The sequence below is a fragment of the Scomber scombrus genome, chromosome 20 (genome assembly GCF_963691925.1).
Source record: "Scomber scombrus chromosome 20, fScoSco1.1, whole genome shotgun sequence".
NCBI classification, from domain to species: Eukaryota; Metazoa; Chordata; class Actinopteri; order Scombriformes; family Scombridae; genus Scomber; species Scomber scombrus.
In genome coordinates, this window is record NC_084989.1 from 12,142,908 (window position 1) to 12,165,765 (window position 22,858).

Here is a 22,858-nt window from a genome sequence, read left to right on the forward strand (position 1 = left end):
CAATGCAATGAATACATTGTATGCTTAAATGCTGTTGCTACTGTGAGAAAACAGTAGCGTTATCTCGAAATTGTTGTTGCTTTGTTGACTTGAACGTTGCTTTTATAACCAAGCCTCACAAAGATACATTGTACTGCTGTAGGATAAAGTTAACGCGAAGGGTAATCTCGAGTAGGTTTATATTGTTTTATTTTTTGTATGGCAGGGCACAAAGATCATTTTAATTCAAAACCCCCCACTCAAGATTACATTTAACACAACAGCGTTATCACTCACAAATCAAGATTTTTTTTTTCCCCGAGGTGACTTTAGGGGGGCGTTTCTTTGTGCCTCATTAAAAATATCCACATTTCCGAGGGTCAGGAAGGTAGCATGGGCTCGTCAAACAAAGGGGTAAAAATAAACAAAAATCACAGCATATTTTCTATAAACTAAACCACCATGAGTATCATACGCATTAAAATAGTTATAAAGTAATCTTGGTGTTCATTGTTGATAATATTCAAGGATGTCATGCATGTGTTTAGTTAATATTGAGTCATCAAAGTCTGTTAGTCCGTGAGACTTCAAAAACACTCATTCAAATACTGTTGATGAGAATAGGACGTTCACAGGACATTTAAAGACATAAATGAATCAGAAATCCTTCAATTACCTAAAAGGTCATATCGGGTTGTTCCTACAAACTTTGATGCTTTGCCGCCATCTAGTGGCCATTTTGTATAAACTAGGGACATCAGACTAGGGTGGGCACTAAAATGATGCGACATGGTTTTTTTAAACATAATACGAATATCTAAAGGTTAAGATAAAAATGCCAACACCCAAATTAAACCATACATACAATTAAACAAAACTGAAAGATAAATTATTCTGTTGTTCAGAGTTTCAACCCAATATCTTCAGAAAAAAAACTCTAATAAAAACTGATATTCTTGTTGGATATTATGTTGCTGTGCACATAACAGTGTTATTTATTATTTATTACAATTTCAAAAGGTATTTCATACCTTGTAAGAATATTTGATTGGTTGCTTCAAAATTCAGATGTTCTTTCAGTAAATAAAAAATGAAACAAATGCATGCTGTTGTATCCTCAATATGTGTACTTATCCCTGCCACTGAAACCATATTTGTAGCACATTTGTATGATTTATAAAACAGTAACACATCATAGTCAAATAATGTTATGTCATTGAAAGAGACTATGCTTTGCAAAGCTCTTCACCAAATGCTGGCCAGCATACTGTTGTGTCAAAATTTAAATCAGTCTTAACTGTTGATATCTAACATAACAGCTTTTGATTGTAAATTAAAGTTACATTCACACCTTCAGCAATTTTGAGAAATAACACAAACCCGCTTTAAAGAGACACATTCTTCACATTGTCAATGAAATACACTTCTGAGAGACTGAGTCCATTGTTTTTCTCATCGGTTATCTTCCACAATGATGGTCCGTCTTGGGTAGGTGTCTATGTCCACAAATATGTAACGGAATTCATATTTTCCAGTTTCAACATTCTGTAAAATGACAACAAGTAATTAGATATTTCTGCAATAAAACTGTCTCAGTATTACCAGCGCAAAGAAATTGGGAATTAACTCTTACGTCTCACATAAAATTATTATTAAACAAATGTATTATTTCCCTTTCTGGCCTTTGTTTTGTCATATATGTTAAATTCATTGTCATAGACCAAAGGCTTGAAGAAATACCAACCTCTTTAGACTCTGAATGTACAGTTCCTTTGAGACCTGGCTCTGAGCCTTCGATGTAAAACTTAAGTCTCATGTGCTTCAGTCCATCCTTCAGGTACTCCAAATGACTAAGTGGAAACATACACACACACACAGGATAAAATACTGCAATACCTCTGTATTACCTCCATACACATACAGTATTTGCTTATGTATTATACAACCTATTCAAAGCACAAATACATCCTGTTCTTGCATTAGTGCTGAACACTTTAAATTTTGACCTGACTGAAGGCTCTTCTTTTTTTAATGTTACAATATTGATACAAGGAATAAAAGCATATGCCAAGTAAAAGTGTCATAACTATACAGAAATATGCAGATTATTCATTTACCCTCATATACCAACAATTGTTTGGGCGTTTGCTCTCTAATCAATGGCCACAGTAAAAAAAATCCAACCTGACTTGCTGTCTCCTTCCTCTGCGGGTTGTCTCACCGTAACACTTGATTGGTTCTCCAAAGGCACCAATAACCTAAATTTTCAACAAATAAGAGGCTTCAATGCATTTCGCTTTTCAACACAAGACAACCTCAACAGGACATGTAGTTTGGCTCTTAGTCAACTACATGTCGAACTGTTGAACTGTTTAGGAGGGAGATCTCAGCCTGTGATCTCATTCTTACCTCTGGGTGCAACCTGACTTTGTCGAAAGCTTTCCCATAGATTTTATTTGGGCTCGAGGTGGAAAACAGCTCCTGGAAGACCACATATAACAGACCACCTGAGACACACACACACACCAAAAACAGTTTATGATGCATGTAATATATTATAACTGAACAAGAGCTTCAGTTTAAACGAAAAGCATTTAAGGCAGACATTGAGGACTGCCTTGGTGTCTTGATGTTGTATTCACCTGTCACTCCAAGCCCGATCAGTACAACTATCAGGTAGGTGAAGTCGCGGCCAGCATCCTTCACTGGAAGACATTGGGGAGTGTAAGATTATTACACAGATTATAATTCTGACCGAAAACAGTACAAAAAATGTATTTCTGAAATGATGAGCCAACTGTAACTAATTCTTTTGACACTTCATCAAGTCACTTGTGAAAGATATCATGTCATATGTGTCATGATATATAGAGACTTTTGAAAGACAAAACACTGGATTAGGGAATAAGGAAAACTAGGGCTGGGCGACATGGACAAAATCAAGTATTACAACATTTTTGACCAAATACCTCGATATCGTTACTGCAACAATAATGTAGGGGTGTTTATTGTTCCTTTTTTAAAAATATTTACACTATGAAATGTTTGATAAATAATCATTGGTAATGTGGATATAATGAAAGTGGGTAAAAGGTAAAAAGAAAAGAAAAAAGGTAAAAAATAACAAGAGCTAGAACAGTCTGTTAAATTCAGAAAATAACATCATTTTACAGTAATGCAGCATTTAAAACCAGGAAAAGACAACACTGATGACATATCACGATATGACGATATCCAAAATCTAAGACGATATCTAGTCTCTATTATTACTGTTGCACTACAATTCATGGCATGACTAGGAAAAGGACAATATCGCCACCACCAGTATATAGTAATATTATATGTGTTACACCTATATTGATCTATATGCAGTAAATTGTCATTTCTATTTTGTCCCTCATACTGTGCAGTTTCTTTGACAAAGTAGAGACCTATCAATACCTATAATAATATCAGATATTGGTCCAATGACTGATATAACAGGATCGGGTATCGATGACTATGGGACAATCTGGTATCTGATACCATCATTGTATTAAATAACAATTCAGTAAATTGACATGTATGTATTTATTTGTTGCAGTTTACAAAGTTAGGAGAGCAATGTTTAAATCAAGCCTGATTTTGCCTCACAAATAGCAGTATGATTCCACAGTTTATTCATTAAACACTGGTATCAGATTGGTACGACTGATATCCAAAGACCAGGTAGCAGTATCAGGACTGAAAAAGTCCTATAAATCTATGTTAGTCCGATATCTTACCTTTCTGTGCAGCTGAAGGCTTTGGGCTCCCACTCTGATACCTGGAGACTGATTTGTGGCCGCCGTCTCTCTCCTCAGGACTGCTTGGATTTCTGGCAGCAGAGTGCAGAGAAATGCCCCTCCGTGTCTGCGCCTGCACGAAGCAGCTCAGTACTGGCAACACAGACCAAGGTGTACTCTGGACTCCTCTATGAAAGCTCAGTCTCGACACTGTTGATACTGTCCTGTGTGTGTGGACAAGCATGCTAACCTGTACGAGTTTGTATGTGTGCACGGCGTACTGAGTCGCTGTCTGTTGAAGACTCCTGTGTAAAGCTTTCAATATCTGCCTGTAAGCCATGATTGTGTCCTCTGTGGGTTAGCTTTCAACTCTTATGTTGCTACACAGCCCGCCAGCAATGTCGAGCTGGTGTTTTAGTGCTAGAAAGCAACAACAACCTACCGTATTCTGCAATAGTATGAAAAGTTAATATACGACACGAACGTATAACTTACAACAAACTAACCTACACGACTAACCGTGTTACATGTTGGTATGTGTGTGTGTGTGTGTGTGTGTGTGTGTGTGTGTGTCAAACATAGTTGTAGTGTTTGAGACGCATACTTATGTCGTCACACAACCCATAGGATTCATGGGAGATTGAGTTTATAATGTGGCAGTAAACCCACTGTGTTTTTAAAAACCTTTTAAATTTAAGAATCACGCAAATACGGCGACTTATCTCCAGTGTTATAGAGTGAGGTGATTGCTTGGCAGAATAAAACACATTTTTTCCGAGTTGTTTTCTCGCAAATTTGTGAGTTTTTTCTTGCAAATTTGTGAGTTTATTTCTGGCACCTCCTCCAGGTCAGTATTATTATTATTATTTTTACATATATGACCCTAATACGCCGTTGTACACAAAAGTAACAATGGATGTGGAAATCAATTTTATTCGCTAAATTATTTCTGATTATAATAGAAAAAAAATGTAGTTTTGCAAGTATTGTGGTCAAATAAAGTCTGATTTAAAAAATATATATATATTTGGATTTGTCTTATGTTGTTTAACTTTTCAGTTATATTTTCTCTCCCTAACATGAAGGTTTTAAACAAAGTTTTAAAACATTCTTCACACTGGACGGAATATATGGTGGCTGACAACTTAATCAGTTTGACAACACATGCACAGGATTTAGAAAGCACGTAGCAAATACCACAACACAACAACACATTACAGAACGAGTTTCCAGAGGCCATTCTGATACAGTGTAGTGTCCCCAAAATCACTACAACACTTAGTTTGGAAAAAATCATTAGGGGTTATTACAGTCGGAAAGAAGTGTCATTTGTGTTTTATCAACACTTTGTGATGAGTTATTGACATGTGCATCACACTTAAGTGTCCTCTGGAAGTACATCCATTGTCATTTCTGTTTTGTGTTTAGTTGTGGTGTTTGCAGGGTGTTTTCTTTGCATGTGCGTATGTTGACAAGTTGATGAAGTCTTCTTAATTTTCTTGTTTGCATGTGTTTTCTTAAGTTGAAGCGTGTTTGCCTTTGGTCTCCTAGTAATTGTTTTCTGGATTAAAAGCTGTCACCTTTAAACATGCCTATAACAATATGTAAATCAGCATATACTATAAAATACCCACAATGACTTGTGGAATGCTTCCCTCTGAATATGCTAACCCATAAATTACCAGAAGAAATATTGAGGACATGACCTTATGGTCCTCAGGTGGCTACAGCTCTGAATGATAGAGAATAGAATAGAAAATTTGCCATGACTGACACAATAAAACATCACAATAAAATCAGTAAACATTCGTTTATTGAAAACATTCTGTCCAGCATTTTCTTAATGTGTTATATGCAAATGGATAAAAAAACCCACAATGCAATGAAATTTGACAAAGAGAAAGGCAGATAAACAAATAATAATGCTCAGACATATAAATAAAGGTTAGTTGATGGGTCAGTAGATTCATGTATGCACCCATTTATGAAACTTAATGTCATTTCATTTCACAAAATCCTGTTATTTTGTTATCTCAACAGGACTTTCAGCAATCATTTAGATATAAAACAACCTGATAATCTACTGTAAAGACATCAATAAAAAGAAATATGTGATTTCTGCAGCTGAAATATGGAATCTCATATCTTTGTGGTTACATGAAAATTATTTTAAAAAACCTGATTGTTTTTTTTCCTCCATGAACAGCTTTACATTAAAGGTATTCTATTTTTAAAAACAAACAAACAAAAAAGTTCCAGTCCCATATCTGAAATTATCAGTTTTCCATGGCTCGTCAATCCTTGCCAGGTGTGGAGCACAGGTAGGGAAAATGCACCTCTGCAGTCCAAAGCAAAGAAAGAAACTTGATGCATACACCACAAACTTTTTTGAAAAAATGTTTCTCATCACAACACTCTACACTGGTAAAAGTTGCTCAGTGCAACAGTTCACTCAAGATGCACAAGGGAGAGAAACCTTAGCTCCGAATGCTGTCAAACTTGGCAAGATGCAGAGGAATGATGCATCTGTCTGATGTATCTGTAGAGAAATGAAAACACTATTACTTTTAGTCTGTTCTAGGCCCTATAACTTTTTCATCTGCTGCCTGGGCTGCTTGTGATTGAATTGGTTCAGACTTACTTAATTACTGAGGTGTCTGCCTCCATCTATTTACTGGCAGATGAGTTTGTGAGAGAGAAAGCGAAAAACAAAACAGACGGAAAGAGTGAAAGAGAGGAGTGTGCATGTGTGTATTGTATCGGACATTTTTTATACTTATGGAAGTGTTCACACAGTTGAAGAACATGGCGACAACTCACAGATGTCTGCACAATGTGTCTTTAGAAAAGAAAAGTATTTTATTCAAAATCTACATGATTATGGGTCTGCGTATGGATTGTGTGAATGTGGAGGTAAAAGTGAGGAGAGTATGAATGTAAATAATACATATAGGGCATTGAATACAGAATAAATAATGTACACATAGATGGCAGACACATTGCAATTCACACAGTAAGGAGAAAATACTTGGACAAGATAATTCCAGAAGAATAGCTGCACCAAAAATGAGCTAATGAAAAGAGAGACATTTTGCAAAATGACCTTCAGATAATCTTCTGAAAGGACTCAGAAGAGCTCACAGCATTACTTAGCTAAAACAGAAGAGGATTTTTTTATTTAAAAAAAAATCAAAACAACTAGCTAGCTCTCAACTGCTACCTGCTACCTGCTACCTGCCACTGCTACCAAAAGAGAAACTGCACCAAAGGACAGAAGATGTTTTATTTTTATTTTATGAAGACAAGAAGAATTAATTAAAGGTTCCTTGTTAGTAATATTAATATAGCTGGCAAACTGTATGTTTTGCCAATGTTTGTAGGCAACAAAAGCTAGCAAAGTGGTCACAATTATCATTTATTACCTTGTCCATCTCTACCCTTCCCACACCTGTCAGCTCTGCCAACCAGCTGAAGGAGAGTATGGCCCTGCTGCAGCTGAATTAAAGAGCCAACCCAAGTCAGGCTATCTGACCGCAAAGACAACATTCTGCAGCAGCTTAAAGAGGAGCTCCAGCAGATCAAGAGGGACAACCATATCTTGGCATCTGAGGAGGGGGTCTAGGCCAGGAATGTCCAAACTACTCCATAAAGAGCCATGTGGCTGTAGGTTTTCATTCCAACCAAGCAGGAGCACATAATTAAAATCAACTGATCTCAGTCTTCAGACAGCTGATTGGTCAAATCATGTGCTCTTGATTGGTTGGAACAAAAATCTGCTGGCGGCCCTTTATGAAATAGTTTGGACATTCCTGGTCTAGGCACTCAAATAGAAGAACAGTATACTCCATGCTCAGTTAGCCAAAGTGAAAGAGGATGCTAGGAAGAGAGGAATTAGCTTCAATGGGCAAGTCAAATGTCTGACAGACCAACTTCCATCAGTCCCCACAGTGACTAGTACACAGACACTCCCTGCTAGTGTCTTAAAACCCTACCTTGTCTCTGTTCCACCCTCTCCATTCTGTACGCAGCCCAACAGACACCCTGGCATCTCCTGATACATCCACACAACTGGCTGCCAACGGTCAGCTTTGCCCATCCCAGCTTCACTCCACTCAGCCTCAAGAGCAAGCCCCACAAGAGGTCCTGCTGGCTGACTCTAACGGAAAATTCTTGGAAACAAACAAGTTTTTTCCTGTTAAAAAAAAGCTGTCTAAATGCTGCAGTACCACAGGCCAAGCAATGAAGCTGTTGAAAAAGGAGACCATCAGGTGCCCTCAATGCCTGGTAACGCACCCTAGGAGCAAATGACCTGCACAGCCTCCTTAATGACACTGTTGAGGCAGGCCAGTAGGGAGTTCCCTGACACCTGCATTTTGACCTCCACCCTGCTACCTAGGACACACATCCCACCTCATGTCATCCATGATATTAATATGATGATTAGAAGAGGATGTGCCACCTTACCCAATGTCCAACCGGCCCTCCACCCAACCATTGGCACCTGGGACCTCTATGATGGACTCCATCTACACAGAGAGATGGTGAGGATTCCTTCCACACCCTCCTCTTCTAAGAGGCCATCCCAGAGCTCCATCCCAGGAGAACCCCCCCTACTGTGAGGAGACACAATAGTCCAGCCTGGATCTCCCATTCCCCATGCACCTACCACTCACCACTGCGAAGCACAACCAGAGGAGGCTACTTTTCCCTTCCTCAGCCTGTGCCTACCAACCCCATTTACAGCATCAGCATCAGAAATATGCAGCAGCAATAGCCCCATGACCTTCTCCCCACCCACAACAGCGGAGCTATGCCGCAGTTGTAGCCCAACCTACTGCCACAGTTCCTCCATCTGCTATCAGGGAGATTCTGCACACCCTGTGCTTCCAACTTCTGTTAAGCTAAGATGTACATATTCCTTCCCACACCTTCCTACTTTAATAACAGAACATCAAAATGTATTATTAATTAGTAGTAGTAATAATAGCAATAGTAGTAGCCAATACAGTAGTAGTATTAGTGAAAATTATACATGTCATGGAATGTAAGTAAGCACAAGTAAATGCTGTAGGTTTTTTCATATTTGTTTCAATATATAAGTTCATTGTGATTGCTCACTTTGTTTTTAATCTGTTCATTTCATATCAGCTGTTGGAATAGTCAGGTTCTCTACTCCTCACTCTCTGATTTAATTGTGTTGACAGAAATATGGTGTCAAAATGATCTGCTCACTCACTGTCCTCCAGGATATAATGAAGTCATGGCCTTTACAAGAAATAAATCAAAATGGCAAGGAGGTAGTGCATCTCTGTTGGGCCTTAGGCCTGTACACAGTTAATTGTAGGTTCAGAGGCGATTCTTTAGGGAGATTCACACACTCCTTAGCTCTTGGCTCTAGTGTAGTAAAAGTGTGCAATCGCTGGCATGGATCGCTCTACTATCAGTTCACTCAATGTCAGACAGCAATCTCTCCTTTCTGACCACAACTAAACGAATGTGTTCTTTAAACTTTCAGGTTGAATGAGTGACACAAATAGGGAACCCAGTAAACTGTACTATTAATTAAATCCTACAGTGGAGACAAATTCATTGTGGCCTTGAACTCTCTCTATCTAAATTACATATTAATTAATATATGACCAAACTCAATATGCCATTACTAGAGATGTAAACAAGGCCTCTGGCAACATTAGAATATTTTTTTATAAGGCAGCTATTAAAGCTGACTTTATAAAACAAAAACGCTGACAAATGATTTGATCAAGAATGCAAGTCCATTAGGAAAGACCTGAGAAAAATAGCAAATGAAAAATATTGCCAACCAAACAACTCTTAATTTTAAGCAAATGTAAAGGTGCAATTAGGAACAAAAAACTGAATTATACCCACATGAAATCAAATCAATTAATCAATTAATCAAAACCAATCTGGGATAGTGGGAACAATTTAAACACAAAGCAATTGCAAGCATTACTCATCAAAAATAGTGACACCTGGAGAGCACATTTTGAAAATCTGTATGTAACATTAGAAGAAACAATTAAGAGAAAACCAAAATCCCCTTTATTTCTTGATTACTTGGAAAGAATTGACCTCACAGACACTCCATATTGAATAAGAATGAAATTGGCTTCCTCCCAAAATACTGCACCACCAACTCTGTATATACACTTCACACTTTAACAAACTTGTACGCCAAACAAAACATGGTAAGATATTAACTTGTTTTATTGATTTTAAACAAGCATCCATTGTGGTTTAGGGGGGGAAATGTATCATCTGGTTAAATCAATGTGTTTGGAAAATAAGTGTGATGTTAAAATTGAAGACAAACAAACTGAACTCTTCAGAGAAAAGGTGTTCCTCAGGGTTGTAATTTAAGTTATTTAATGTGTATATAAAGCCCCTTCCTGACCTCTCCCTCCAAGATAGAGAGGTGAAGTATCTGTTTTATGCTGATGACCTTGTTCTACTGTTTGCTACTAAACAAGGACTACAGCAAGAGCTGGAAACTGTAGAAAAGTTCTGTCAAAATTAGGCCATGGAGGTAAATATGAAGAAAACTAATGTCATGATTTTCAAAAACACCCCAGATGTCAGGAGAACAAATACCAGTTTACCAAAAAAAACCAATAACACTGCTTTACAAACACCTACCAGAGTAAACCAAATTATAGCACAATGTAATTAAACCTATCTGGAGTGTTATGTGGTCCTAAAAGAGATGAATGAATTGGCAGAATATTGCTCTACTGTCAGAGATAGAAAGCAGAAACAGATCCTAACCAAGTACAGGCTCAGTGACCACAAACTAGCAATCAAATCAAGATGGCACCAAAAATCATGGAAACCAAAAGAAAACAAAGTATGTAGTCACTGTTTGACAGGTCAGGTTGAGACAGAGATGCACTTCTTACCTACAAATGTTCAATGAAATAAGGTACATTTACTCTAACAAGTTCAACTCTTTAATTTAAGAGCTTAATGACCTCTCAAAATTAAAATACTCCTAGGAGTAGGAGACAGAGCATGTCTTGCTCAACAATATGTACCACTATGGCACAACCTGAGGGACAGTGAGTGAGACACACAAGCGCACACACACACACACACACACACACACACACACACACACACACACACACACACACACACACACACACACACGAATAGGATGTACTGTATATATCAGTCTTAATGTTATGTTAATGATGTTTTGACAATATTGCTGTCGTGACATTCATGCCAATATAGCAAATTTTAATGAGAAAAAAAAACAGAGATTAAGAGAAAAACGTGTTTATGTCATTGTGCTCACAGCTGATCCTCTCTTCCCACTCTCCACATGATGCCGCCTGTTTTTCAGTTTTAATTCCAAAACCAGCCTCGTAACATTGAGTGTTATTAGTGTATGAGGCTAATTATTCCCTTCTGCAGTACCATAAGGGGTTAATCTCATCAAGACAAACACAAGATGTGAATGAACTTGTCTGTCCGATATCTGTGATTATCTAAACTGTCAGGAACTCATTGTATCTTCCTGATTGGCGAAACAAATGTCTTGCACTTACAATTCAATTTAGGTCTGGTCTTCCTTTAAAGCAAGTCAACCACAATAAACAGACATCTAAAAAATATATGATTGTGAGACATGGATGGTATGTGCTGACAGTTTAATGAAACACTTAATGGACAGAGACACTGCTGACCAAAAACCAATAAATCAAAGAAAAAAGGTGAAGCTTTATTGTTATTTATTTTACAAAGCATCACTAAAATCAGCCCTGAAAGATAATTTGAATAACGTTAAAAATCATTCTTTCAATTTGACCTAGTAGAAAAATCTGATTTAATACAAAGATATTAAGCTCCTATGGTAGAAGACAGTTAGAAGACAAACAGACTTGAAGTAAAGATGTTTGACAAAAAATTACTATTTTTCAAAGAAAGATGCCTGTTAAAAAGTTAGTCTGTGGTAAAATGAAAATGGTGGAAATGTAGCTGAGCTCTTTACCTAACAATTTAGCTAAGCAACAGCATGCAATGCAATTAATTAATTTCAAATATGCTTTTTTCTCATTTCTTATGTCCATATGACTATTAGTAGATGAGGGGGTTTCATATTGTAATGTTAGTATGTTAATGTTTTAATGAATATAAAAGAAGCATGCATAAGCCATACAGTTGGGCTTTGTAATGTTATTCAAATTAAATTGCCTTTGGTTATTTCAACAATATTAAATTGCAGTGTGTTAGTAATTAGATTGAGTTAAATTCCAATTTTCAATAATAAACCAAATTATTTTCCTAAATTTGACAAACTGCAAGCATCTATAATTTGCTAGTAAAATCATAATATGTATGCTACCAATTTGAAAAATGCATGCTTAAAAAGTAATTTGAAAATGTTTGATCACATTAATTTTGTTATCAGTGAGGAATCCATGACAATGACAAAGTTTCTAACGTCCCAAATTCAATTCAATAAGCATTTTCATCTAAAGTTCTACATCTTTCCACTGAGACAAAAAAAATCTGGATTGACTACAGTACGTACAGATTTTCAAAACTCCCCCCATTCACAGCATTACAGCTGGAGTATTTTCATCTAGTCCTTTGTGTTCATCTTTGCACATGAATACATTTTTAATATCCTTTTCGTCAAAGTGTCCCTTCATCATCATCATCATCAGCAGCATCATGCTGGTGTAAATCCCCGCTCCGCTTTTTCATATGTCAGTGACGCCCGTTCGTATTGATCCAGGATTGCACTATTCTCAAGAAGTCTACATGATGGAGACAATGCAACATAATGTAGAACATAAGCAGACACACACACACACACATACATACACACAACAGGACAGCACATTTTTCACACTAAATGACAAAACAATAGGTAACACTTTATGTGACTGCTCCATTATATTCAAGCTGTTGCTCTGATTTGTGTTCCTACTAAATCAAACTTTTTCATGAACATCTCCAATTTATGCATCTAATTTGTTACATGAATATATTATATTGGGCTTAGTGCCTCATAACAGCAGTATCGTGGAGCATACACATGAAATGTTACACCCAGTAAATACTATGCTTCACAATTAACCAAACACAAAATCAAACACTACAAGAGACATAAAACATGCAAAACTACAGAGAAATTATGTAAACGTTCAAAGAGACAATAGGATATTTAAATTATCCCAGTGTGCTATCTTTAATATGTTGGTTTAATGCAAACATCCCACTGATGTTATGTAATGAAAACATCAGGGATTGTGTCTGCTTTCAATTTTTTTCTTTACATTAATGATGTAATTTTTTGCTGTAGGCCTACTCGGAGAAAAGTGAAAGGTTAGACATATTAACTGATAACAGCTTCAACTTAAGATGATCAAAAAAGTCCATGCCAATGAATATCCACTGAGTAATACAATGTATGTCCTCTGGAAAATAGGACATACAGTAAACTTGAGCATCACAGAGACTTCAAACAAACTCTCTAGGAGGACAAGATGGCTGCAAGCAGGAAAACCATCTTGGTGAAAATGAACAATTAAAAAACATAAAAATAAATAAAATATAAACCCGCGCAAAAATCACAGAAAAGGAAAAAATAATTTACATAAAAGTATATACTGACTGGGCAAATGATGACTACACAATAACATATAAAGATGTTGATTGTTGGATAAGGGTGCTTACCTTGAGATTGTCTCTTAGACCCTAGTTGTGTTGTACTCTGATTCATGTTTGCTCAAAGAGCCAATGAGGCAGAACCTGAAATGTCATGGCTCTTTCATTTAATATCAAATTATTTTTGCATAGAGAGGTTAAAATGCATAATGTGCTACATAACAGCAACACATGTCATTAGTTATGTGCTAATCTCTAAGAGCCCTGCATGCAGATTTATAGAAAATTAATAAACAGTCAAGAACACTCTGGAAAGAGCACATAAAAAGTGCATGCATGAGAAAGTTGCAGTATTTTTTTCTTCCAAAAATGTATTCTGTTAACTTCATATTGTGTTTTTGTAAACATAAACAACTACTTTTCAAGTAGTCATGGTCCAAGTACACAGTAAAATACTTATTTTGTCATAGAAAATCTTGTTCTAAATATTGAGCTATATCGAATATAAGTCATGTATTTTCATGTAGGAATACAAATGCATATTTTATGATTATGATTTAATTTGCATTCATGTCAATGACGTAAATCGTTTCTATAAATATCAGGCACCGATTCAAAGCCCTTGTGTTAACAGTCAAAATCAGTCTGAGTACAGAATTAATATCTAAAATGAGGTCTGTATTTGCTTAAAGAGATCTGACAAACCCCAATGTACAGCAAAGTCTTAGATGTATGCTATAAATCATCATTTGAGGGAAGCTAGCAGTGGGCTAATTTACATATTCAAGGATAAGCATGCAATAGGGGGCTAATTTGTCTATCATAATTTAGCCCTTTGTGAAAATTTGAAAAAAAAAGGTTTTAATGATAGAAAGAAGAGAAAGAACAAGGATCAAAGCAAAATAGAAGCTTCATAATCTTGAAAATAATGAGAGGAAGAGGGAGAACAAAGCTAAAATAAGAGGTTAACAAAAATATAATGTAAACATCCCACACACATTTCAAACATCCCCACAGTTAACTCTAGGGTTGTTGCTCTTGTCTCATCAGAAATCTATGGATACTGACCGCTGTACTGCCTTCTCGTGGCGTGAAAGCCGGTGGCTGGTGGTGGGAACTTCTTCCAGGTCGTCATCCAGGTCACATCCATTGTCCGCTGCCTCTTGTGAGTAGCTGTGCTTCATGACCAAAATGCTCCTGCGGTTTCCTGTGGATGGCAGCAAGGGCCGCACTGCCATAGGCGGCTGTGGAAGGTCTGTGAGCAGAGTGGCGGCCGCTGCATCACGAGCACTCAAGTTTCCACGGCTTCCTCGTCCACTGAGTGACAGCTGGGATATGTGGGCTGAGCCGGGGTTGGAGGTTGAACCACAGTGGTGATCATGGACGCAGCGTGAGGAGGCACGACGAAGGGCGTGGTAGTTCTCAAAGTCTTCTGCCAGGTCGACTAAGTCTGCTGAGGCTGCTGCTGCGGTGGCACTCCGTAAAGTACACAGCTCATAGTGAGGCGGTTCAAAGACCTCTTGAAACATGGTGGGGTCAAAGTCCTCACGCCGCAGGATGTACTTTTTACGTGGCTGCTTGATCTGCACAATGATGGATACGATGAGGAGGATGAAGACGATGCAACAAGTGACACCAATTATGGTTCCGTTTGTGTTGTTCAGGTTGTCCAGGATGTTAGCTTTCCTCTTCTCTGTACAGGGCAGGGAGACAGAAAGTAAATGTTTATAAGAATATAACTTACTTGGCCTTGTGCAATGTCATGGAAGCTTGTGAAGATAATTATAAGGAAAGAAAAAACATTTGAAAATAAACTATAGAACTTTGAACATTAACTGTATTCCCAGTTAATTTTCTTTTTTAAATATTATTTTTTGGGCTTTTTTGCCTTTATTAGACAGAGAGGCCAAGAGGAAACAAGGAGAGAGGTAAAGAAGGCAAAAAGAAGGAAAAAAAACATAGCTCATGTGTAAAGATATATTCTATCATGGACCAAGATTAGAGCCACGACTTTCATGAGCTATCAAACAGACAGACATAAAGGTCTCACTGGGTTACAACTACTGTCTATTTATCACATAGGAAACCAGAGAGCAGCGGAGACTACCAGTGTGTAGAGAATCAATCTGTGGGGAGATCTCTGACATTTAAATGCTGGATGAACTTGTAGCACAGCACACTAGGCTTCAGTGACAGTAAATGGTTACATTCAGAGGCATAAAGGAGACAGGAATAAAACTTGACATTTTACCACTAATGAGGACAAATGTGGGCACTGTGGTGGCCCTATGTATTACTAGAGCGGAGAGTAGGCAGAAGACAGAGTAACAAGATGAGAAACATGGCCTTCTCTTGCTGAGTTCTGCACAATTTCAAACTCAGACTGTAGGGTGGAAAGGTATCTGAGTCTGAGTGAGGAATAGGCCATGCAGGATTTATTTAATTGATGCAATTCGTCATTGGCTCTACTTAAAGCTTGAGAGAGTTACTGTACACATGCAGACTAAACAAAACTCTCTGTACAACATTTCAATCTGATCTAGGGGGAGGAAAAACAAACTACAACACAACTGAAAGACAGGCACAGCACTGTAATGGTCATCAAATACTCATCATATTTATTGATGAGAGTTCAGAGCAGTGATAGATCTCATCTTACATACTTTTAACGCTGTGATTGGTCATAACAGGTCAAGTAATAGGAGACAAATTAATTGCCAATATAACACAGTAAAAAAAAAAGGCTTATTCCCCGGATCTTCACACATCTTAGTCAATTATTGGAATGACATCATATACAAGCATGCTGCAATAAGGAAATCTCAGTCAGAGAAGTAAATAAATTATGAAGCTGCCAGTATTAAGACACTGGGGATCAATGTATAGATCAAAGGAGTGGATAATTGAACTACAGTGGAAATTAAGAAATTTAAAGTATCACTGGATCTTGCTTACCTTGAGGCATAGCAACGTGGTTTAAAAAGGGCAACAAAAACAAAAACAAAGAGAATGAGAGACCAGCTCTTGGAAATCAACTTCAACCAAGACCAGGATCAGTTAGAGGGTGTATTCAGATTGTGAAGGTTTCAACCCTGCTTTACCTCTAACCACATCCAGCATCACTGATGGGTGTGGTTAAATGCTGTCAAAAGTGTGCTCTGTTACATCTATAATCACATCCAACAGTGATGTCACAGGGTCCTGGAGTACAACTGTACATCACTGCAGCAAAGTGAGATGGTTAACCCTTTAAAGTCAGTAAAAATCATGATTTTCAGGCAGTATTGAGTTACTCTTTATATTAAAAAAGAAACAAAAAACTGAACAAAAATGATCACTATGATGTGGTCGCTTGGGTGCATGGTTAGTAATAATAAAATTAATAGGGAATTAAAGGGGGCTTTGATTCTAGTGTGTGGGTCTTTGTATTGCAGTTCATTCAATTTCTGTATCCCAGTGGGGCTTTGTGGTTATTCAGCAACTCTTACTATCATACCGAAGTACACTAATTTTCCAGCTCACCCAAGTTCAAACTCAGCTGCTTTCTCTGTCTCTCCCCATGGAGCTGAAATTCACTTTTAAAACTACAAATGATGCATCAGTAGGAGAATGTAACATCTCACCTTTACATTGGTTCTCGTCCCAGGGGTAGACACAGTTCTGCATGCCATTACACACAAGTGTGTTGTTTATGCACATGTTACTGTGACAGAAGAAGGCATCTGCATCACATGGAGCTGAAAAAGATTTAACACAATAGTTATCACACTGAAAGATTACATATGTCTACTATATGTGGCACCTTCCCTTGACTGTAACATTCTCCTTTACTTGCTCACAGTTGAGTAAAAATCTAAACTACTTTTCTGCAGTGGATTTCCCATCATTAACGACAGCAAATCTGGAGGAAACTTATATATGCAACAGCACAAATCAGTATTTGAAGTATAGCTGAAGGGACGTTCCAGTGTGCCAGACCTGGAGGAAATAAATTTGGATGTGCATTACTCAAATCAGACCTGTTTCCCCTGAACCCATCTGTTCTTCATGAATTTTCATCCTCATCCTCCTCTTCAAACATTTGCAGAGACAACTTGTGGGTATGAATGAATTTCTCACAATGTGCGTGTACTGTATATGTGGATATGTGTGCGTGTGTGGTGTCTAGAGAGACTGCCATGACATTTCACAATCATCCGCACACATAACAAATCCAAAACAAATCCTTTGTCTACATGCAATATGCTGTTTATTTATCTATGGGGCACAGCTCTTGTCAACACACATCTGAACTATGCAACAAAACACAAGCATGTCTTCAAACACATGATGCGTCACGACACCTGCCCTCCCAGCGTGGCCTGTGAGATATAACACTGCCATCCCATGTCTCCGTCTTTCTATGACTACAGTGTGAGGGCATAGCCACCCTTCAGCAAGACATGCTCATAAAATCAGTGTGATAATGTTACAGGCTTCATCATCTTATAACTACATAATTTAAAAGCCAAGGTGCCCTTGCTCTCAACACCTAATTATACTAATGCAAAAAACAGCTGATTGGCCAATATATTGCCTCACACTGTCAGTCACAGTAGAGCAGTGTTATAGCGAGCAAAGCACAAGCCAAAGGAGTTTCTCTTGTTTAATGTATTGTATATAGCAGGGGTCAGTAATTAGGCTAATCAATGGGCAATTTTGTGTGTATTATTCAATGAGGCAATCATAGTTTTACAAGCAGAATAAAGAAGCAAGCCTGTACGTTTTTAAATGTTTTTGTTTGTTTGAGTGTTATTTTAATTAGTTTAAGAAAAAAAAAGATTTATAAAACAGTTCTGGGATTATATTTGAGGGCAGATGCTATTTTTTTTACACGCACATTCTGTATTGCAGTATGAGACAGGGGACTTCATTCATGTGTTATCCGCACCGGATAAACAGTGTTGTGCTTCAGCTATGGTTGAATGATGTACTGTTGTTATTGTTGTTGTTGTTGTTGTTGCCTTGGGGAACAAGTTTCAAAGGGATTCTCTATTCGATAGTCTATATATACTACTGCAAGAGGCTTATCCTCCTCTGTAATCTATCCTCAACAATTACTGCCTCAATCATGAAAAAAACCCTCTTATGCTCTGTTAATGCATACTGGAATAACCTACTGGATCTAACACAAACCTTTTTAAATGACACAACTAATTGACAAATTGAAACCAATATATTGCATAAAATACATACTATCCATTTGACACATGGCCCTGTGGCAAAGTAGTGGAGGGTGAAAGTGTCAGAATGTTCCAAAAGTTACTTATTTTTGCCACTAAGGTGTAAACATAATGGATGACTCTGTTAGGTAGTGGAGAAGACATCCTTCCCTTCTGTTTCTCATTCTCTCTCTTTATCTAAGACTCTCCCTCCTCTCACACACCCATAGGTACACACACAAACACACACACACACACACACACACACACACACACACACACACACACACACACACACACACACACACACACACACATACACACACACACACACACACACACACACACACACACACACACACACACACACACACACACACACATAGACACAGCACTGGCACTGGGTACTAAAGCAGCTTGCCAGTGGTGTGGCAGAGCTGGAGACTATTTGACAGTGTTACAACTGTGATGTATGGTTGTTTTCATCCCAGCACTCATCCCAAGTGAATAATAACACACCAAATTAGAGTGACTTATCTCTATTTCGTTCTGTATCCCACCCTGTCTGAGCCTTTGCCAGTATTTCCTGAGTCATATTGGCTCTCTGTGTGTGTTCTGGTGCTCTTCTGTTTCTCCTTTTCTTTTATACTGTATTGCATATGCCACACTCCTTTTTTGTTGTTGCTAATAACCACCAGAGGGAGCCCAACCCCTCTCATTTAGCTGCTGAATCCTCCTCTCTCATGCACACACCACAGGGCGAGACCAGAGCGCGATCCACACTAATCTCCTGCGAAATTAATTTCAAGACATTCTGTAATAAAAGTGCCCTTTAGCCCACACATAAACGTTCCTAGTCACTGCCGGAGGCATAAATTAACTCTTAAATGAGTGGCTGATGAAAATAGTCTAGGTGTCTCTGCAGAGGGGGCTCCAGGAGTAAAGAGGTTTCTGTAGCGAGGCGCTGGAAGCAACACATGGTTATCATGGCTTTTGAAAAATCACACAATGATCACAGAGTTGTGTTTTGGTTCTTTAAAAGTGTAGTTAGGCTATTCTCAGAAAAGATGAGGTTGCTTTTCATCCCAATTTCACCTAGTATGTCTTTGATTGTTTTCGTTTTGAAATCATTATATTTTTTCAAAAGTCAAATTTTAATCCATAAAGTTAATTTTTGATATTTTTTAACACTATATTTTTTATTTTCCTGCTATCATTGTCTATAATGATTATGACCTGTTAACATATATAAGTGTTGCTTTGGATGATATAGTATACACTGTAAAGACACTCAGCAAAGTCATTGGGCTTTGTCAGCAAATTAAGTGGATTGCATTTACTACTTTTGGGACCATGCTAGTAAATCCCTATCAGTGGAATTTCTCCAAACCCTGAATATTGCAAGAGCCTATCCAACCCCCCGCCCATATCACAACCACCCCCCCCCCCGATCCATCCTTTGCTGCAGTCTAATATCTGTAAAGTATTCTTCTTAATCCCAAAGCAACCGAGATAACAAGTGCTCAGAGATGATATAATCTGATCTAAGATGTAGCAAAGATCCATATGTTTTCATGAATTAGCATACTGTCTTGTTCTCAAATGCTTTCATGCATACAGTAAAGAAGATTTACAAGAAACAAGAAGTGATGTGTGTAGTGAAGCTGGAGCAAATTTCCATCTGCAACCCCAGAGACGGGAATCTGTTGATGAGGCGTAACAATGCTGACAGCTGAGGTGTCACACAGGCACATTTATCACCTAAGACATAATTGCTTTTTGGGGAAAGGTTTTACTTTCTTATACTTTACACATTCGTAATCTTACACTGTAGTTTTGCAGAGGACTGTTTGTGTCTGTGTGTGTGTGTGTCCCTAAGCCTGAAAACCGAGCAGGATCAGTAGTATGAGCAGGTGTGAACACTGCACAGACGATAACGGTGGGTGTTTGCGTTTGGGAACATTGCACTCCCCATTGGAGCATCTCGCTGGGAGTCAGCAGCTGCGAATGGTTCTCTAAAAGCTGCTGATACCACTGGGAACTAGCAGCTGTGAACAAACATATAAAGGAGCTGCTGTAGCTAGGGAGCACTTATTGTAAAAACTACCCTATAAGAATGGCTGTGTAACGTTACTTTAAAAAAAGAATGTATTACATTACAGCATAACCTTATGGAACAAAACATTACTTACTGAGAAAAGTAACACATAAGAGTACTTTTGCATTACCAAAAATAAAAACTCTATTTGGCGCAAAATGAGAGACAAGTGTCTGTTGGCAGCAATGTCAACCCTTATTGACATACAACACAGGGGACAGGACCTCAAAAACACAGTTGGAAATACAGCTGTGGTCAGAAATGTAACAGCCTACTCAATCATAGTTAAAACTATAAACAAGAGCAAAAATGACAATTACTAACATGTTCTGAATAGACACATTACAAAACACAAAAAGTAATATTTACATTTTGAAACAAAGTACAGCAAATTTGACAAACTACCCAATCTAGCACTGTGAAATGAGGGCCGTCACTGTATTTCAAATAGTTGCATAAACAGAAAAGAATCAGTGTCAATGCATCAGGGATTTTCTTTTTTTTGTGGTAAGAAAAGAAACAGGGAGATATGATAATTAGTGATGGCGCTCATTTCCCATCATGTTTTAACCATGAGTGAGGTGGCTGTTACATTTCTTGACTGCAGCTGTAATTTGCTGCTGTGTTTTTGAGATCCTGTCAAAACCCTGTGTTGTATATCAATAACGGACTCACATCGCTGAGAGGTGCTTCCTGTCTTTCATTCCACATACATGAGTAACAGATGCTTATTTGAAAAAGTATCTATGTAACTTAATACTTGAATTGCAAAACGAACGTGTTATGTTACCCGTTATAACAAAAAAGTAATCTTACCACTCAAAACTGCCTATAAGCTCTTTATACATCCATGACACAGAGACAGAGAGCAGAGCAGAGGAGAGAGACATGGACAGCGATGTAACCTGGTCCTTGTGTGCTGTTATTGAATGGGGGCTACACAGACCCACTGCAAAATAGTTGAAGCCTAAACACGGCAAAAAAAAGAAACATATACCGCCACAAACTTCTAGTGGGTCATAAGTGATGATTGAGAGGGATTATTTTTGTCTATAATTTTTTTTAGGAAAATCCTACACAGAATACCTTTAACCTACCCCAATTTATTTGTGGCTTTAATGTGACTTTTCAGGTTTGTGTTATTATTACCAGCCATTTTATAGTCATATTGCTTCACTTCTGACAAAGCAATGCAATCAGTTTTTTTTCTCAGCCTAATTGTAACAAAAATGGGCTCAAATATCAGCTCGTGTCTTTCTCCAAAGCCCTGTTGTTGTCATTATTATTGTTAACTTACTTTCTGTAAAATAGTTGATATATCCTTATATATCCTCACTGTGCCCATTTTGCTAGTGTAGTTCTGATAAGGTGCACGCAGCACAGGAATCAAGACATGTGGATTGTAATTTAGAAAAAAAGCAGTCCATAATATTTGTCTCCACTTTAATTGTTAACAAAAATAAAGAGACTTTGGTCAACAATACTGCATGTTGATCTAGTCACAGTTAGCGTTTAATGATGGTGGTACCATCTTGTCATCGTCCCACTCAGTCATGGAAAAAAAGGTAGTTGACGAATATATTTAGTCACAACTTGCTTAAATGAAATTAACACTGGTGTGAAATCATTTTGTTTTGTTTGTTAAGTATAAAAATATCTGTAATTCACCAGGAAGTCAAGAGGAATAAGAAGGACATACTTTACTCATATTAATACTGGCAACAGATCCCTAAAATTGGCACAATTTAACAGATCTAGGTAGTCTTAAGGTGTCATATGATTGTTTTGAGTGGATTTCTCCTTACAGAATGTTTAAATTGCTTTACTTGCCTTTCGGTTTTGTGGGGAGCAGTCATGCAGTAATGCAAAACATTGTTGAATATTTGTTTGTACTATTGTGCCTCAACAAATGGTCTTTTTTAAATCACGCATTTGTTTTATATTATGTAATCAACAAATACACCTAACATATTTCAGTGTTTTGTACTCATAGTAAAGTCAAAATCAGTCAAAACACTGCCATAAATGTATTCATGCTGCATCACGTTACATGTCATCATGAAAACGGGTCATTTCATATGAATTAGATTCTTGAAATGTTTTACTTATAAAAGGGGAAGTGTAATTTATCCTGCTGCATATCTACTTCAGTTTCCCCTGTTTTTTATTTAAACAAA

At 37.6% G+C, this 22,858-nt stretch overlaps 2 protein-coding genes across 2 annotated transcripts in view; both read right to left on the minus strand.

Moving 5' to 3' along the window:
* Positions 1–181: 181 nt before the first annotated feature.
* On the minus strand, positions 182–4,292 carry timm21 (translocase of inner mitochondrial membrane 21). Its single transcript, XM_062441223.1, has 6 exons — positions 3,744–4,292; positions 2,622–2,684; positions 2,389–2,486; positions 2,164–2,237; positions 1,724–1,829; positions 182–1,524 (listed from the first exon to the last, which is right to left on the minus strand). Exons 1-6 carry the CDS (start codon positions 4,081–4,083, stop codon positions 1,432–1,434), a joined length of 774 nt encoding a protein of 257 aa, XP_062297207.1. The 5' UTR covers positions 4,084–4,292; the 3' UTR covers positions 182–1,431.
* A 1,275-nt stretch (positions 4,293–5,567) lies between these two features.
* The window catches only part of neto1l (neuropilin (NRP) and tolloid (TLL)-like 1, like), a gene marked incomplete in the record, with an annotated part of 71,439 nt that continues 54,148 nt past the window's right edge, over positions 5,568–22,858 (minus strand). Inside the window, 3 exon segments of the mRNA XM_062441224.1 lie at positions 5,568–12,529; positions 14,451–15,075; positions 17,006–17,119. Coding sequence (XP_062297208.1) covers positions 12,442–12,529; positions 14,451–15,075; positions 17,006–17,119 — 827 coding nt within the window.

Excerpts from the sequence above, each read along its gene's own strand:
- timm21 (XM_062441223.1), bottom strand. The coding sequence starts at position 4,083 with ATGGCTTACAGGCAGATATTGAAAGCTTTACACAGGAGTCTTCAACAG. Across the intron at positions 2,487-2,621 it reads GATCGGGCTTGGAGTGACAG|GTGGTCTGTTATATGTGGTC; the intron begins GTGAATACAACA and ends TGTGTGTCTCAG. Across the intron at positions 1,525-1,723 it reads TACATTCAGAGTCTAAAGAG|AATGTTGAAACTGGAAAATA; the intron begins GTTGGTATTTCT and ends GTCATTTTACAG.